At 41.7% G+C, this 19,093-nt stretch overlaps 1 protein-coding gene across 17 annotated transcripts in view; it reads left to right on the plus strand.

Moving 5' to 3' along the window:
* LOC125985658 (protocadherin alpha-C2) overlaps positions 1 to 19,093 on the plus strand; it is a 150,099-nt gene that overhangs the window by 66,824 nt on the left and 64,182 nt on the right. Inside the window, exon 1 of one of the 17 annotated variants that reach the window (XM_049748867.2) lies at positions 11,775 to 15,696. The exons of 15 other annotated variants lie outside the window; for them this stretch is intronic. In XM_049748867.2, coding sequence (XP_049604824.1) covers positions 13,309 to 15,696 — 2,388 coding nt within the window. In that variant the 5' untranslated portion in view covers positions 11,775 to 13,308. Of the gene's footprint in view, positions 1 to 11,774; positions 15,697 to 15,769; positions 19,062 to 19,093 lie in introns of those variants that run through there. One more of the 17 variants, XM_049748641.2, reaches the window with a different exon arrangement.

Below are 19,093 nucleotides of genomic sequence, written 5' to 3' on the forward strand. Positions count from 1 at the left end.
TTCTTGGTGTATTTTGCTTCTTCCTACGCTGCTGCTACACCCTCTTCTTCTTCATCCTCCATGTTTCATTCCTCTCCCCCCTCCCCCAGTCTACTCATGCCCTCCTTTTGCCGCTTCTATCTGAATGTCCTTGGCTACCTCTTTCCGTGTGCCAGTGTGTTCTGTTGCCCGGACATGTCCATTCTCTTTACTGAATCTTAAAATTCTATCACACGCTCTAGAGCCGTGTGTGTGTGTGTGTCACTGTGCATCTTGCCTTTAGGGCTGTGGCTGTGTGATGCTTCATGTGGTGTTGTGTGTCACTGGGGCACATTGTCTCTTATGTGGTTCCAGGATGACCACACGGCTCCACTCACATTGGGGTCAGCAACAACAGTGATGATAATCTAATTTAAACACACAGTAGTAGGTTATGACACGCGCACCAACTACTATCTTTAGGTCTTTGACACACACATGCACACACAATCTCTCTCTCACAAACACACAGCAGCCATTCACACTGACATTAAGACCTCAATGAAAAGAGTTTGACAATGTGCACCTATGCTTTAGTGCTCACTGCTCCGTTATTAACAGCCATTCACCTATAGATAAGCTCTCTCTTTCAATGATAATTAGATTTTGCACCTATCTGATTCAGCGTGTTTGTTCTACTATGATGCAGTGCTCTTCCACACCACTGCAAACTATAATGACTCGGAAATGAAATGGAAATGAACAACACTCTGATGGCGTCAATCAAAAGCGAGCAATAATGTATTTGCAAAGGCAGAATTTGTGTTCTTTCATTGCATCTCAATATAAAGGTGCATCTCAATGAACTGACATGCCATTGAAATGTTTATTAATTTCAGCGGATTATGTCAGGATGTGACAATTAACAGTGACAATGAATGCCATGATACTGACCTTTGACCTTGATGGTCACCAATTGCATACAGTTGATGTTGCCCAGGATGCTCTGGGCTCACGTGTACTTTTTCTGATGTTACAGAATGACCTCTGTCGTAATATTTGGTTATAGTTTCCTCCAGTTATCTAGTCACTGCACACTTTGGTTTCGGTGTCTGGCTGAGTTGATGGATAGGTGCATGGGTTGATGGCTATATATAGTGCAATTGCATGATTTTTTTTTTCTCCCTGCTGTCCCTGTGCGTTACTAAGGCAAAGTGGGAGTCAGTAGGCCAAAGCGTGTAAAGTGTGGGTGGGCAGCACTTACAGCTCGAGGCCAAGGCTCCCTGGCACAGCTCCTTTTGCGTCTATCATTTGTGCTACATGACAAGGCTGGTTTATAGCCATGTGTGGCTTTCATGCAGGTTGGCCCCACGCTTGTCACAAATTTGGGTCAAAGCTCATTCCTCCATGTACTATAGATACACGTGTAGTATCTGTGCCATTTCTTTGAACATATGCATCATTTTGTGTCTCAGAACTGGGCTTTTCATGAGGAAATTTACATGAGCGTGTCTGACCCTTTCACCCCTCCGCTACTCCAGTAGTTATATAAGCCCTCACTTTCATTGTGTCGTACTTCATTGACTCTGTGGGAGAGGGCTATAATTTCAACCTTGCCACTCTTACTGCACACTCATTCAAAACGAGGACACTCGCTAGGTGACAAGCTTGCTTTATTTCTAAGAGTATAATATCAACACATTATTCGCTGTATGATTACAATTATTATTAATAGTAGTAATATTAATTGTAGTCTAAATGCAGGTGCTTTTTTTATTTGCCTACTGCTGTTATTCCTTTCTATCTTTTTTTACTTTTTTTTTTTTTTTTTTGAATTAACTGTTCAGAACAGATGGCCTGCACTGCTCTTGTTTGGCATCAGCGTTCATACAGCCACAACATCTGCTGCAGTGCTCAGGTCACCGCTGCATGCCCGGAGGATTGAGGATAGTGTAAGGCTCCCTGCAACTTAGGCTCATAGTGGCAAAGGAGTAGGGCGAAAGAAAGCGCAACTGGCTTTTATCTTGTTGCAATCAAGATAGGGAAAACAACAAGGCATGACTTTTGGTGTTGTGAAGTTTGATTTAGTGAATGTTTAAGAGAAGGAAATCAGCTGTTTGGACAGAGGATGCCGCCTTTCGTAAGAGGATTGCCTTCTTAGCACAGTATCCTTGCACTGCTCACTGTTGGCTATTTGGGCTGGGCCTAGGACCACTGTGTCCTCACACTCTTGTGATGAGGACCGTATGTTGTATTTATTTTGGACTGAGCATCAATGGGATCAGACGTCTGTGAGAGGGATTCAGACTCTGACCTCTGCTTGGCACCATATAATGTCCCTTACAGCATTTCCTCCTATTCTGACAGTTTTGCTAATTGAATATGGCTTTATTACCCTCATGGAAAAGTTGAGCCACAATAAAGAAATTTTCCTCTTTCTCGTTTATTATTGCAACAATATCCATCGAGAAAGTGGCAAGGAATAATTCACTATTTCAATAAACACAATAAAATCTGCATTATGTTCGGAATGTATCGTCTGATTTTATTCGGATGTTATAAGTTCAAGAAGTACTGTGATAAAAATGAGTTGAATGCCACTCCGTGGGCATCTTTGTGTGTGTAAACCTGCAGTAAGCAGCTGTGATGATGAGTCATCTTAGTGCCACATGTGGATGTTTATTTATTTATTTTTCAACTCTGTTTATTTTTAGGAAGACCATCTGTCAGGAAAAAACAAAAGCAGAGACGTGTTGATTTTACCCTTATGATTGTTAAGTAATAAATGTCAAGGACATATTTTGTGGTAATGACTGGTTGTCACGCATACGTATTTTGCACATTTATGTTTATTTTAGTAATGAAGGTATGTTACATGTATTCCTGCAGTCGTGTGTGCAGCGTATGACAAACAATGAGCTAGGGTGTGTAAGGCAAATGTTAATGCGCCTGACGCACATCCCTCCCTCTCCTCCCACTCCCACTCCCACGTCTGTCTTCCAGTGCAGGGTTTGTTCTCGACAGTCGACCCCACTCTTTTCCAGCCTCGTTATACGTCCATTTGGTCGTCACCTCAAACTGGATTATTTTACTCACCCGTCCTGTCCATCCATATATCCACACACTGCGAATATACTTCTTTCCTCCTCGTCTTGTCGTATAGCTCATGCGCTCACATGTGCCCCCTCCTGTCTGACTGTATGGATGCAAGCGGATGCAAAAGCTTGCTATCACCAAATTCACTTTATTTTTCCTTGTAAGCAGCTCTTTAATATTTGATGTTGCTTAGTCCTGTTGTTTCAAAACAGAAAATTGTCCAATGAAGTGACCTCTCTCAAATTTTGCCTCTTAATCCACCATGCCAGCAAATGCTATTTCTAGTCTCAGGCAGCCTCTCGTCTGTACATTGTGCCCTCATTTTGGAGGAAGCTCAACAGCAAATACTGCTGAAAGACTCGTAGTATTTTTTTCTTTCTCATATTTTACAAGAGGAACCCCTCTTTTGTTTGTGTATTATATGTCTAACATTATTTTTTTCTTAAAACAGGAACTATTCTAAATCCACAAACACAGTATTTTATTGGAATAAACTCGTAATATAAAAAATTAAAATTATTTATTAGCTTGTCCTATCTTCAAACTGAAAGGATGACTTGTTTACAGCAATTTTCTTTGGTTTTAGATTTTCTTTGAAAAAGACCAATGAATGATATTTCTTTTTTGTTCTTGATGAACATTACAACTATTCTTCATAATTTTCTAATTAATATTCAGTATGCACCAGTATGCACAAGGAGATCCTTTTAGATCAAGAGTAACAATAAATATAACAGCAGTAACCAGCAAGAGGGATGAGACAGAATATATTGTCATATTAATTGGCACGATGATGCACTTATCGAGTCGAATTTAAAGTTCACTGGAGTGCAGCCTACAAAATGTAATTGCTTTGTTTTCTTCTGCACCGGCCACAACATTAGGTACCCCTGTACAATAAAATTGCATGGATTACAACAATAAATTTGCCAAAGTATCTTTTTTTTTTTTCTCTCTTTTTTTTTGCAGGGTTAGGGTACTGTCTAACCAATCATCGGGAGGAAACCGGTTTTGCATTGTGCTCACTAGTTTAGAGGAGAAAGTATGGGATACTTGTGCAGTGCAATATATGCATGTAATAATAGTAGTTGTAGTATTGTTAGTATAAACATATTTATTTATCTAAAATACCTTGATTCTTTCAAAATAAATGTCCAAGACTTGAATATATTGTGGGGGAAAAAAACTGAACTTCACAAATTACTGATATTCTTAACTTTTGGTACCAAATTTGTGTTTTAACTTCAATTCTACTACCAATGTCAATATTCCAATTTGCACTACATGGATTAAGGCCTCTGTAAAGAGTGTCAAGTGATAATTCTCCCATTACGCCTCTAATGCGATTAGGTGGAATCATCTTAATCATGCCACGAAGACTAGCTTAAAGAAGGCAGCAGAAAGTGAAACTAAACATGCCACTCACACAATTTTGTGTCTTGTTGTAATGATGTGTTTAATGATATTTTCTTATGGATTGGATAGTTTTGTGGTAGTATGCACATTCATTTTAGTTGCATCTAATAAATTGGCATCTAGGAACATTGCCCTGTCGACTCAAGGACTTCTTCATTACTCATGCAAATTCATACTGTGTACAATACACTCATGGGAGTCTGCTGTCATTGTAGCTATTTAAGTTTTCATACTATTGAGACAGGAGGCTGGTAGCTAGTGGTGGATTTAAGAGTTGATGAAAATGAATGAAACACACAGCACAATAGTCACATCACAATATTGTAGTCATGTTAGGAAGAAAAGTGGAGCAACCTCACAAAAAACATTCCAGCCTGCACTTCCAACATCAGGCTCTCTACAGGCCACCACTCTCCTCTATTATTCAGACTCACTCCCTCCATTTTTTTTTTTTTTTTTTTTTTTTTTTTTTTTTTTTTTTTTGAAGGAAGTGGGCCAAGCTTGAGCGCATGCAGCAGGTCCGCTCCTCCATAGCTACTCATCACATGCATGCTGTAGTGGTGGGCGGACACTTACTTCAGCATGACTAATATCACTGTAAAAATAGACATTACACAACGCTTATACTGGTCTAATGTGTGATTGTATTGAAAATAAATTGCAACGTGTGTCTAATGTGGGAGAAATGTATATAGAAAATACGTGTGAATTTTTTTTTTTTACAATAAATGGACAGCATATGTATTGAATGTTATATGAATCCCTTTCTCCTGGTTCCCTTGCTGCAGCACAGTATTGTCGCGTTATTTAATAACTTGCAAGGAGTCTTCTCTCCCAATCAGTTACACCTCAAGTATATCGCCCCATCTTTCTCTCTTTGTTTAATACAGTTCCTTCCCATGCGGCGTTTTCATTTCCTGAAGACACAGTGAATGGGAATCAGACATCAAGGCTGCGAGAGTATCTGTGCCACATGATACACTTTTTTTTTTTTTTTTTCTGAGTGTGACATCGCTAATCTATCAGAAGGCATCAAGTCTGAGCGTGTGGAAAGGGGAGAAAAGAGGCGCCCTCTTGTGGCAAAAAAAGTAGAACCTAATGTCCTCAGTGCGTCAATACTGTCAATTATTTAGCCGGTCATTGCACTCCAAAAGTGGTGGTGTATTCAGTGGTTTCACGATTGAGTTTATGTGTTAGTATTGATCGACGGGTAGGCGTCCCATTTCCCGCCACTCATAACTGGTTGTTCCACACCCTCTGCCTTTGACAAACCATTTGATTGACAAATCTAGGTTATCCATGATTGACTATAGAGCCAGATTTACTCCTAATCCCAGGAAAAAATTGTTACATTCTGGCTGCATCTCTCTTCCCTCTGTGTGGATTCACTAAGGATAGGGAGAATATTTACGTTGTCTGTATGTACAGTATATAAAATATATCTTGGATGACAGATAAATATATACATTTTGACAGTCAATTCTTTCCCTGTTTCCTCACAAAGAAAGGTCCAAAGGAGGGGCAGGAAGTAGGGAGTGGTGCTAAAGGAGGCTTGCATCTGTGTCGCTATGGTAACAGGAGAGGAGTGAATGAATCAATTATGGTTGCTCCCAGTGGAAACAGAGCTATCGGACGCCGCCTTTGTCGCTACGTGCAATGAACCAATCAGCAAAGTCCAGGGCTGCTCCATCGCTTTGACCAAACCAATTGGATGGTGTTTTTTTCCCCCTCGACAGTTTAGATTGTATGTCTGTTTTTATGAGCAAAACTGAAAAATGTGTCTGTTGTTGTAAAGTGAATCCATATGTGTAATACTGTGGTCAAAATGTGTTTGCTAGTTTGGAACTTTGATGAAAGGCACTAAATTAAAGCATCCCCTGCACACTTCACATGTCTGAATATACATTATCTTTCACACACACTCAAGCCACATTCACAACTTTATATTTTGTCAGCACTTGTATTTTTGCCAAAGCATCACATTAATACACAATTGTCTTTGACACGGAGCAAGCAAAACTACAAAGTGAGAGAAAGAGTTATTTTTAAATACTCCTCTCATGAGACATGCTGTCAGGAACACATCCCTATCAACAATAGCCTGCCCGTTGTTTTTACAGTAGAGTAGCTAATTAAGTAATTTGGGGAAATTGTCCATTGCTTTCCAAATGAGTGAACAATGTGTTTGGGAGTCTATTTCAGTGGCATGTGCGTGTGTGTGCGCATGTGCATGAGCATGCTCCATATTGCCATGTCCTGGCTCATGTTCTTGCTGGATGCTCCCCTGTCCTATTTTTCCAACCAATGGAGGGAGAGCAGATTGAAATTGGAAAATAAATGATTAAGGTGGATTATTTTCAGCTATTCATCATATTGTACTTTAGTATGTGTAGCTTTTTATGTGCAGAGAGTCGAGCTGTCTTGCAAGCGTGTCTGCGACGTCATCAACTAAAAAAAGAATGTTAAATATTGTATAACCCACCTCTCCACACACACGCACACATACACTCACACACACACGCACATTGATTCTCAATGATCCAAAGGCTATTCTTTTTCTTCCCCCAATTCACATTTTTATTTTCCTTGCTATGTCACCCTTCATCACACCCTATGATTCACAATGTAAATATTTTAGCCTCTGCTGTATGTTTTTCTTGTCTCATGAATGCACACTGAAGTCTTTTCAGGCACATCACAGCTAAATATTAAAATAACATATATCTAGGATGAGATGTTCTGCAGACAGGCTGCTCATGCTATGTGTTGCATCACATGAAAAGCAAGTGTGCAGCTCATAGGGAGGAGTGGGGGTGGTGTCCAGAGCCTTGGGCCAGCAAGGGCACTGTGGGCTGTGCAGGGGGTGATTGAAAAGGTCAGGATCTCTTCAATGTGATGGGGAGGTCGGAAAGGAGAAGAAGGTGCTGCAGTGGAAGTGTCATAATGAATCTGCTCGAGCAGTACGACATTAGCAATGCATGAGCAACCCAGATGCAACTGTTGACAGACTCGTTCATTCCAGAGTACGCATTGTTTGCTTTGGTGTACATTTGTGTATGCGCTCAAAGCCTGATGTGCTTTGATTCATTCAGTGAGGGCAAAATCCATCAATGTGAGTTGATGAATATTCAGAAGTGGGTCAAAAACTCCAGTGTACGTATTTAGTAAAATACACCCATGGGCTTGCGCTCTCAATGTGTGTGTCTGTGTGCACACATGCATCGTGTATGCCGGGGATGGTGTTGCTATGGAAACATAAAAGGGAGAGAAGAGAGTGAGGAGGGGGAGTGCTGGCTCGCCTTGGAGCATGTGGTTAAGATGGCACCCCCACTCCACCGCTCACTGAGAGTGTGCACCCTTTAACGTGCTTGTCACAAGCGCGCACACATAACACAGCTACTATATGTGGTGCTAACTCTTTAATAATAAAGCGAGCACACTAAAAATACAACACACTCCCCCTGCCCTTGTCCTGCCACCTTTAACTCTTTTCTCTTCCTGTAAACTGAATACTCACCTTCATTTAAATACAAAAAAGATATTCAATAAAGGAATTTTGAGTATATTTTTAACCTTTATTTGTTCATATACATTTTACAGTAATTTCTAAGGCAGTTTTACTTCATCAAGAAATATACTTAGATTAATGTTTACTGTCAAATTAACAAAGCAGGTGGGTTATAATTTTAGTTTCTGCAGCTGGATTTAATATGACAGCCAGAGCCTACATGAATTCAAAGTGTAAAAACAACTATGGCATGCCTTATAATTTCTTGGAAAGCGGAAGAGCTTTGAACTAAAATCAACAGCAAATAAGGTTAAGAGGTCAGCAGGTTGCTGGGCAGAACTGTGATAAGCAATGTGCTTTTAAAAGATAAATTCTGGCTTTACTGTGCTGAGTAATATTAGTATGTGTGATGTAGATTTTATGAGGAAGATAATCCAGGATTCTAGACTGGTTTTGATAATCCTCACTGTAATATGTGAATCACCATCAAGTGATGGGAAAGGTCTTTTTTATAGATACATACACACACAATGTGCTGCTAATAAAAGACACCTCACTTGACCATGCTTAGACTGTTGTCATCTATAAACTCTGCATAGTGAGGTATTATAAATAATGCATATTCCTGAGAGATGATTGTGGATCCGTGTGTGATGATTATTAATATATTGTCCAAATAAAATCATGTTTTCCACATGGGGGAAAATAGGACGGGAGTTTATGAAGCCGAGGATTAATCCTGGGATTAGCAAACAGGGGACGCTCATACAAATTGATGGCAAATTGTGGAGGAGCACCAAAACACACTACAGCACCGGGGGGAATCGTCTCATGTGTTCAATCAATCCATCTAATTAATTACCGTCAAGATTAACGAGGTGCCAGTGAGGAGAAAATATATATTTCAACACTGTTATGGAAAAAGAAGGGTGTTGTTTAATAGTACTTTCTGTTTTGAGGGTCAGGAAAAATATTCAATGTTTGTCTTTCTCAGTGAAGATGATTAGTTCCCTATGCTTGGTATTATTATTATTATTATTATTATTATTATTATTATTATTATTATTATTATTATTATTATTATTATTATTATTGACGGATGGATGATTATTATTATTACTGGTACGTATGAGAGCAGCAGGATGGGTTCACTCGCCCCTGCGCATAACCACTTTCACCACCAAGCGTCGCTCTTTATCCATCAGAGGAAGAGCCGCTCTTCTATGCATTGAAGCCCCTCCCGCTTTCAGATGCCTGAGAGATCCATTCAGTCTTTGTTATAAAGAGGCAGAGGACGGAGGAACAAACACAGGGCTCACACTCAAATAAGGATTTTTTTTTTAATTCATGCTTTGCTCTTATTGGACATAAACATGCCTTCCAGATGGAGCTATTTGGGGATCTATTTGGGGTTTCTTCTACTGGAGTGTTACTGGGAAACAGCATCTGGACAGCTTTCTTATTCCATCTCGGAGGAGTTAAACCCCGGCACTGTCATTGGAAACATCGCCAAGGATTTAAATTTAAACGTACAGGACCTAGAATTTCGTTCGTTTCAAATTGTTGCTACCACTAAGAGGAAATTCCTTGAGGTAAACCTAAAGTCTGGCACGCTTTATGTAAATGAGAGAATAGACAGAGAGGAGCTCTGCACAGAGGAGGTGAAATGCTCCATCAGTGTGGAGGCTGTCATAAACAACCCTTTAAAACTGTATCGCATTGATATAGACATTTTAGATGTTAACGATAACGCTCCTTTGTTCACTACCAAAATGCAAAATTTATACATCGCAGAGAGCACATTGCCAGGGGTTAAATTTGCATTGTCTGAAGCCAGTGATGCGGATGTTGGTAAAGACAGCATCAGCACGTATAGATTAAGTCCAAATGAGCATTTTTCATTGGCAGTGCATAAGGCGGGCGGCGGCGTGTCTGCTGAGCTGGTTCTGAAGAAAGGTTTGGATCGAGAGAAGCAGCCTCTCATTACCATGACGCTGACTGCTGTAGATGGAGGAAGCCCACCAAGATCAGGCACCTCTCAAATTATAGTTAATGTTTTGGACAACAATGACAACATCCCGACATTTAGTAAATCTCTGTATAAGACAACACTAAGAGAAAATTCACCATTAGGCACTGGAATCATTACATTGAACGCCACAGATGCTGATGAGGGTTTAAACAGTGAAATTGTGTATTCATTAAGAAGCAAAGATCAAGATCACGTATTGGATGTGTTTGAAATTGAAAATCAAACTGGTTTAATTAAGGTGAAAGGTCATATTGACTATGAGGGAAAAAAAGCATACGAGATAAGGGTGGAGGCCACTGATAAAGGAAACCCTCCCATGTCTGCTCATTGCAAAGTGCTGGTTGAGGTTTTGGATGTCAATGACAACGCTCCTGAGGTCACAGTGACGTCACTGCTCAACGGCGTGCCAGAAGACGCCATTGTAGGCACCGCAGTCGCACTGGTGTCGCTTTTTGATAAAGATGGTGGTGAGAACGGTCATGTTACAGTACATATTCAAAATAAAGTTCCATTTAAACTAGAAGAAAATTACAAAAACTATTATTCTCTCTTAGTTGATGAGCCGTTAGACAGAGAGAGTGCACCGCACTACAACATCACCATAGTTGCCAAAGATAACGGTCGTCCACCTCTATCCAGCACTAGTGTCGTTCATGTTCACATATCGGACGTAAATGACAACGCGCCTCACTTCTCAGAACCCCTCATTAATGTTTACATCAAAGAAAATAGTCAACCGGGAGCAGTCATTCATAGAGTGACTGCAATTGATCATGACGCTAATGAAAATAGGATAGTGACATATTCATTTGTGAAAAGTAATACTGACTCCATGCCGATAACTACAATCATTAACATCAACACAGAGAGTGGAGATATAGTGAGTTTGCAATCTTTTGACTATGAGAAGTTAAAGATGTTTCAGTTTAAAGTTCAGGCCACAGACTCTGGTGTTCCTCCACTCAGCAGCAATGTGACTGTCAACATTTTTATCCTGGATGAGAATGACAACAGTCCGGCCATTTTGCCTCCCTATTCTGAGCATGGCTCCGTCAACAGCGAGAGCATCCCTTATTCTGCTGAGGCGGGATACTTTGTGGCCAAGATCAGGGCAGTGGATGCAGACTCTGGCTACAACGCGCTGCTCTCCTATCACCTGTCTGAGCCCAAAGGCAACAACAACCTCTTCCGGATTGGAACCAGCACCGGGGAGATTCGCACCAAGAGGCGAATGAGTGACAATGACCTGAAAAGTCACCCCTTGGTGGTGTCGGTGTGTGATAATGGAGAAGCCTCCCTGTCAGCGACTGTGTCTCTTGACGTGGTGGTTCTTGAAAGCACAGCTGACATCCACCACACTCAATTCAGACACGTGCCCATCAAGGAAGAGAGCTTCTCCGACTTGCACTTGTACTTGCTCATCGCCATTGTGGCTGTGTCGCTGGTCTTTCTGCTCAGCCTGGTTACTTTAGTGGCCTTCAAATGCCACAGACAGACGGACGGACATTTCGACAGGTACGGCGCCCCGATGATCACCACCCACCCCGACGGGAGCTGGTCTTACTCCAAAGCGACTCAGCAGTACGACGTGTGCTTCAGCTCAGACACACTCAAGAGTGACATGGTGGTTTTTCCCACTCCTTTTCCGCCTGTAGAAGCAGAACTGATCAGTATTAATGGAGGAGACACTTTTACCAGGACTCAGACTTTACCCACTGAGAAGGTAAGAAAAATATATTAATTAAGTTTGCAAGGAATTGAAACAAAATACATTTTTCATTTACATAGTGTTGGAGACAATTTAGTTTCCTTGGCTTAAATTCTTAATTTTGTTTAAGATTTGCTGGCCTTGAGCCATGGACTTTTATTTGACATTTGACAAAGCCTTTGGTCACCTGGTTAGTCACCTGACCAGTCACCTGATCAGGTAAAGCTGGCTGCTCCCACTTGGTAGTCGGTCTCAGTTAGACAAAGAAAGAAGATAGTAGTGATATAGGTTTTTACCGCTCAAAGGCCGCTTCAAACTACTTCAAGCCTGTTCCAAGCTTGTATTTTCCTGGGACTTGAAAACTTTGAACTTAGAAAACAAACTTTAGTTTACTTCTTATTTTGAAACCTTAGTTGGATTACAAACAATTTGGATTTGCACCTGTGTGCCACCTGCTTGCCTGCCTGCCTGCCTGCCATTCCCCCTCCCCCCTTGCCTGACCTACACTCTTGCCTACCTGCCATTGCCTCTTTCCCTCTGCCTGCTTGCCTCCATTTTGGACATTCTACGTCCATCTTCAAAAGGGTATGAGAAACAGCTGTACACAGTGTTTTTAGATAAGCGTTTGACAACAAGTATACAACATCTAACCTTTGAAATTTAAACAGAACTGAAACTGATATTCACACATAGTTTTGTTTGCTGAGGTTGTGTGTGTTTGTGTGTGTGTGTGTGTGTGGGAGGGGTGCCTTGTCTCATCAAAAGCTTGGTAAACACTGGGTAAAGGTGCAATCATATTGCTAATGGAGCAGTTACCTTGTTCCTAGTTCCCAAGCACGTACATGCACGCACGTACCTGTCCATGGTCCTGACGTGTCTGTGTTGCATTGACCAAAACAAAAATAAGCCCGTAGTTAAGGGGTCACAAAGTCTGGCCCTCAAGGGTGCCAATCCAGCCTGTTTTAGGTGCAGCCCTACTTCAACACACTTAATTCAAATGATCAGCTCGCCTGACAATGATCCTGATGATTTGAATCCGGCCTGTTGCAGTGGGGATCCATCTAAAACAGGCTCGATTGGCGCCCTAGAGGACAGGACTTGGCGAACCCTGCCATAGTTCCTGCTTAAACTTCCTAAGTAGTCTATATTTTTTCAGACATTTTCTTAAAACAGCAGCCTATACGGTATAATTATATGTCTAGTTGGTTTTGGGTGTTTTTCCTAATTTTTATCTTTGAAAAAAAAAAGAAGAAACAGACTGGTTGAGATAATTGGTGACGTGCAACTATGTGAACTTTGAAATGAGGTTCACCCATATTTGGTCGTCCTTGCAGCTCTTGCAGTTAATTCAAATGGCCACACGAGAGCAGTCGAGACCAGTACATGTTTAACGCCCTCGGACTCCTCCCAAATGACAGAGATTCGAGCGTTTTTAGGCTTTGTCATAGAACCGTGAGGTGGAAGAGCAAATGGAGGAGCGCGTCTCTCGTTGTCTTTTAAAATTCAATCCTCTTATCTTACTTCCATGAAGAATCATCGCAGGGGTGTGGAGGAAGCTACGTTTTTGAACGATTCACTGCAGATACAAATATGTTGATGAGGAGGACACGCAGCTCATTGAGGATTTATTTGGCCTTTGTTCTGTTGGATTGTTGTTGCACGGCAGCATATGGACAGCTCTCTTACACTGTTTTGGAGGAGGTAAAGGTGGGGACCTTTGTTGGAAATGTGGCCAAGGATTTAAACTTAAATGTGCACGACTTGGAGGAGCGTATGTTTCAAATCGTGAGTGGATCAAAAAGGAAATATTTCGACGTGAATGTAAAGACTGGCTTTCTTTATGTGAGTGAGAGAATAGATAGAGAGGAACTCTGTGCTCAGGCTGCAGCATGCACCGTCAATGTTGAGGCGGTTATGAACAAACCTTTAAAGCTGCAACGACTAGAAATAAATATAGCCGACATTAATGATAATGCACCTTATTTTATCGAGAAGCTGCAGACACTTAACATTGCTGAGAATACTTTACCCGGAGGGACATTTGGTTTCATCGGGGCATCAGATCACGACGTCGGGAAAAACAGCGTGACTGCCTACAAGATTAGTCCTAATGATTATTTTTCTCTTGAGTCCCATAAAGGGGAAGGTGTGGTTTCTAAGCTTGTGCTCCAGAAGCCTTTAGACCGGGAGAAACAACGTTCTATTACACTTACAGTGACTGCGTTGGATGGCGGAAATCCACCCAAATCTGGCACATGTCAAATTTTGATAAATGTTTTAGACAACAACGACAATGCCCCTTTGTTTAGCAGTTCTCTGTATAAAACGCGGATTTTAGAGAACTCACCACTAAATAAAACAGTCATCGCACTAAATGCAGCCGATGCAGATGATGGCCTGAATGGTGAAATAGAATATTCACTGAGGAGTAAAGGGCAGGACCATGTTTTGGATTTATTTGAAATTAATCCTAAAACAGGTGTGATTTCCGTTAAAGGAAAGATAGACTATGAAGAAAATTCTGCCTTTGAGATTCACGCTCAGGCCACTGACAAAGGCCACCCTCCAATGTCTACTGACTGTAAGGTCCTCGTTGAAGTGGAGGACGAAAATGACAATGCTCCTGAGATTACTGTGACGTCTCTGCTTAACACAGTCAAGGAGGATGCTGAGTTCGGCACTGCTATTGCTCTTGTGTCTGTACTGGACAAGGATGGAGGAAGGAATGGTGTCGTTAAAGTTACCATTGCAAATGGAACTCCATTTAAATTGGAAACAAATTATAAAAACTATTATTCATTAACTGTAAATGGTCAGCTTGACAGAGAGACTCAGTCCAACTATAACATTACAATAATAGCAATTGATGAAGGCCCTTCACCTATGTCCAGCACCAGTGTAGTTTATGTTCATATTTCTGATATAAATGACAACATTCCTCGATTCTCCGAACCCCTTATTAATGTTTATATAAAAGAAAACAGCTCACCGGGAGCAGTCATTCATAGAGTGACTGCAGTTGATGATGACGTTGATCAAAATGGGCAAGTGACGTACTCCTTTGTGCAAGGTAAAACTGTCTCGATGCCGATAACTACAATGATTAACATCAACTCAGAGAGTGGAGACATTGTCAGTTTGCAGTCTTTTGATTATGAGATGTTAAAGACGTTTCAGTTTAAAGTTCAGGCCACAGACTCTGGTGTTCCTCCGCTCAGCAGCAACGTGACTGTCAACGTTTTTATCCTGGATGAGAATGACAACAGACCGGCCATTTTGGCTCCCTATTCTGAGCATGGCTCCGTCAACAGTGAGAGCATCCCCTATTCTGCTGAGGCGGGATATTTTGTGGCCAAAATCAGGGCAGTGGATGCAGACTCTGGCTACAACGCTCTGCTCTCCTATCACCTGTCTGAGCCCAAAGGCAACAACAACCTCTTTCGGATCGGAACCAGCACCGGGGAGATTCGCACCAAGAGGCGAATGAGTGACAATGACCTGAAAAGTCACCCTTTGGTGGTGTCAGTGTGTGATAACGGTGAAGCCTCTCTGTCAGCGACTGTGTCTCTTGACGTGGTGGTGCTTGAAAGCACAGCCGACATCCACCACACTCAGTTCAGACACGTGCCCATCAAGGAGGAGAGCTTCTCCGACTTGCACTTGTACCTGCTCATCGCCATTGTGGCCGTGTCGCTGATCTTCCTGGTCAGCCTGGTCACTTTAGTGGCCTTCAAATGCCACAGACAGACGGATGGACATTTTGACAGGTACGGCGCCCCGATGATCACCACCCACCCTGATGGGAGCTGGTCTTACTCCAAAGCGACTCAGCAGTACGACGTATGCTTCAGCTCAGACACGCTCAAGAGTGACATGGTGGTTTTCCCCACACCCTTTCCGCCTGTAGAGGCAGAACTGATCAGTATTAATGGAGGAGACACCTTCACCAGGACTCAGACTTTACCGACTACTGAGAAGGTAAGAACATATAGTATAAAAGTGGGCTGTTTCTATTTTTCTGGTCAATGGTATTGGTGGAGCTGAAAGCTTTTTTCTTTCGAACAATTCCGCAGGCAATGGTCAGAACGTATCTGTCCTTGGTGCTGAAGTAAGGCTGTAATTATGTTGTGGTTCAAACAACATAAGGACCGATGCGTTAATTTAATGAAAATTGTTGCATTGTGAAAGTTACTCAATTACAATTTACATATTGTCACATTCCCAAAACAATGCACCGTTTTTTGTTTGTTTCCTTCATCAGCTCATGTTGCTGGTCAGCTCATATAAATTCACTCAAATCGTCTATCTATCTATCTATCTATCTATCTATCTATCTATCTATCTATCTATCTATCTATCTATCTATCTATCTATCTATCTATCTATCTATCTATCTATCTATCTATCTATCTATCTATCTATCTATCTATCTATCTATCTATCTATCTATCTATCTATCTATCTATCGATACATTGTATATATAGCCTATTCAGTATTTGGTTCTGTTATATCTCATTTTTGGAGAAAGAAAATCACTTGGCAATTATTTTGTGAAGGCGTTTAATATACAGGATCCATCTCATGTTGTCAGATCGTTGCACAAAACTTGCAACGTTTTTAATGCAATGGGTAAAAGAGTCATAAAACTGTTTGCAGTTACATTCTTTTGCCACACGGAGGCCCTATAGACCATGGCATTGTGGAGTCGGTTCAGTGTACAGCGATATAGGACTCCTCCCAGGGAAAGAAAAAAATCGGCAGATTATGCCTCGCTGCTGTTGGAGACAAAGAGACGCGGTGGGAGAAGGAATACAAATGTGTATTTTGGTGAACAAATGATGCCTCAGTTTATTCTAATCAAATTCTCAAGGAATGTATGTATTTGTTTTTTTTGTTTCACTTGACGTCGTTTGAATTGGATGGTACCCTTCATTGGATGGACACGAGGATGTATTTCTTAAGCAAAACTACGTGTATCTGGATATATTGTGTGATACTGCTCCTGAAATGTTTGTGTGAAGCGGCCAGTGGACAGCTTTCCTTTTCGGTCTCAGAGGAGGTAAACCCAGGGACTTCCGTCGGAAATATTGCCAGGGATCTCAATCTTGACGTGAAGACTTTAGAATCTCGCTTGTTTCAGGTTGTTAGTAATTCTAAAACAAAATATTTCGACGCCAATCTAAGGACTGGTGTTCTTTTTGTCCGTGAAAGAATAGACAGGGAGGAGCTGTGCGCAAAGGCTCCAAAATGTACCATAAATGTGGAGGCTGTGCTCAATAACCCTTTAAATCTTTATCGCTTGGAAGTAAATATAATAGATATAAATGACAATTCGCCCGTATTTACAGAGGATGTCCAGTTACTTGACATTGCAGAAAGTACATTACCGGGGCTTAAATTTGGCTTAATTGAGGCAACGGATTTGGATGTTGGAAAGAACGGCATTAATACATACAAACTCAGTGCAAACGAATATTTTTCTTTAGACGTTCACAAAGGGGGGGAGAGTGTGTCTGCCGAGTTGGTGCTGCAGAAAGCATTAGATCGCGAGCGTGACTCTGTCATACTGCTCACACTGACTGCAGTCGACGGAGGCACCCCATCCAGGTCAGGGACGTCACAAATTAATATTAATGTTTTGGATAGCAATGACAATCCTCCTGTTTTCAGTAAATCATTATACAAAATCAAAATCCCAGAAAATGCACCAAATGGCTCCGCTGTGATCACATTGAATGCAACAGACGCAGATGATGGCTTAAACAGTGAGATACAATACTCGTTAAGAAAGAAAGGACAGGATCATGTTTTAGATTTATTTGAGATTGTTCCTCAAACAGGAGTGATTTTTGTCAAAGGCAAGATTGACCATGAAGAAAATTCTGCCTTTGAAATTCATGCACAGGCAATTGACAAAGGCCATCCGCCTATGTCGACTCATTGTAAAGTGCTTGTTGAGATAGAGGACATAAATGACAATGCTCCTGAGATTAGTGTGAAGTCACTACTAAACACAGTGAAGGAGGATGCTGAGATCGGGACTGCTATTGCTCTTGTGTCTGTACTGGACAAGGATGGAGGAAAGAATGGATTTGTCAAAGTTGCAATTGCAAATAAGAATCCATTTCAATTGGACACAAATTATAAAAACTATTATTCATTAACAGTAAATGGCCCGCTTGACAGAGAGACTAAGGACCACTACAACGTCACGATTATTGCGTCTGATGAGGGAACTCCGCCCATGTCCAGCACCAGTGTTGTTTTTGTTCAGATCTCAGATGTTAATGACAATGCACCTCATTTCTCAAAGTCCATCATTAATGTTTACGTCAAAGAAAATAGTCCACCAGGGGCAGCAATACATAAAGTAACTGCACTGGATAATGACATTGATCAAAATGGACATGTGACTTACTCATTTTTACCGAGTAGTAATCACTCTGTGCCAATAACTACGATGATAAACATCAACATAGAGAGTGGAGATATAGTCAGTTTGCAGTCGTTTGACTATGAGAAATTAAAGACATTTCAGTTCAAAGTTCAGGCCACAGACTCTGGTGTTCCTCCGCTCAGCAGCAACGTGACTGTAAATGTTTATATCCTGGATGAGAATGACAACTGTCCGACCGTTTTGGCTCCCTATTCTGAGCATGGCTCCGTCAACAGTGAGAGCATCCCCTATTTTGCTGAGGCGGGATACTTTGTGGCCAAGATCAGGGCAGTGGATGCAGACTCTGGCTACAACGCACTGCTCTCCTATCACCTGTCTGAGCCCAAAGGCAACAACAACAATCTATTTCGGATTGGAACCAGTACGGGGGAGATTCGCACCAAGAGGCGAATGAGTGACAATGACCTGAAAAGTCATCCCTTGGTGGTGTCGGTGTGTGATAACGGCGACACCTCCCTGTCAGCGACTGTGTCTCTTGACGTGGTGGTGCTTGAAAGCACAGCTGACATCCATCACACTCAGTTCAGACACGTGCCCATCAAGGAAGAGAGCTTCTCCGACTTGCACTTGTACCTGCTCATCGCCATTGTGGCCGTGTCGCTGGTCTTCCTACTTAGTCTGGTCACTTTAGTGGCCTTCAAATGCCACAGACAGACAGACGGACATTTCGACAGGTACGGCGCCCCAATGATCACCACCCACCCCGACGGGAGCTGGTCTTACTCCAAAGCGACTCAGCAGTACGACGTGTGCTTCAGCTCAGACACGCTCAAGAGTGACATGGTGGTTTTTCCCACCCCTTTTCCACCTGTAGAAGCAGAACTGATTAGTATTAATGGAGCAGACACCTTTACCAGGACCCAGACTTTACCAAACACTGATAAGGTAGGATGAACATGTTTTTTTTTCTGGTTGCT

This window comes from Syngnathus scovelli, chromosome 1 (assembly GCF_024217435.2).
Source record: "Syngnathus scovelli strain Florida chromosome 1, RoL_Ssco_1.2, whole genome shotgun sequence".
NCBI lineage: Eukaryota > Metazoa > Chordata > Actinopteri > Syngnathiformes > Syngnathidae > Syngnathus > Syngnathus scovelli.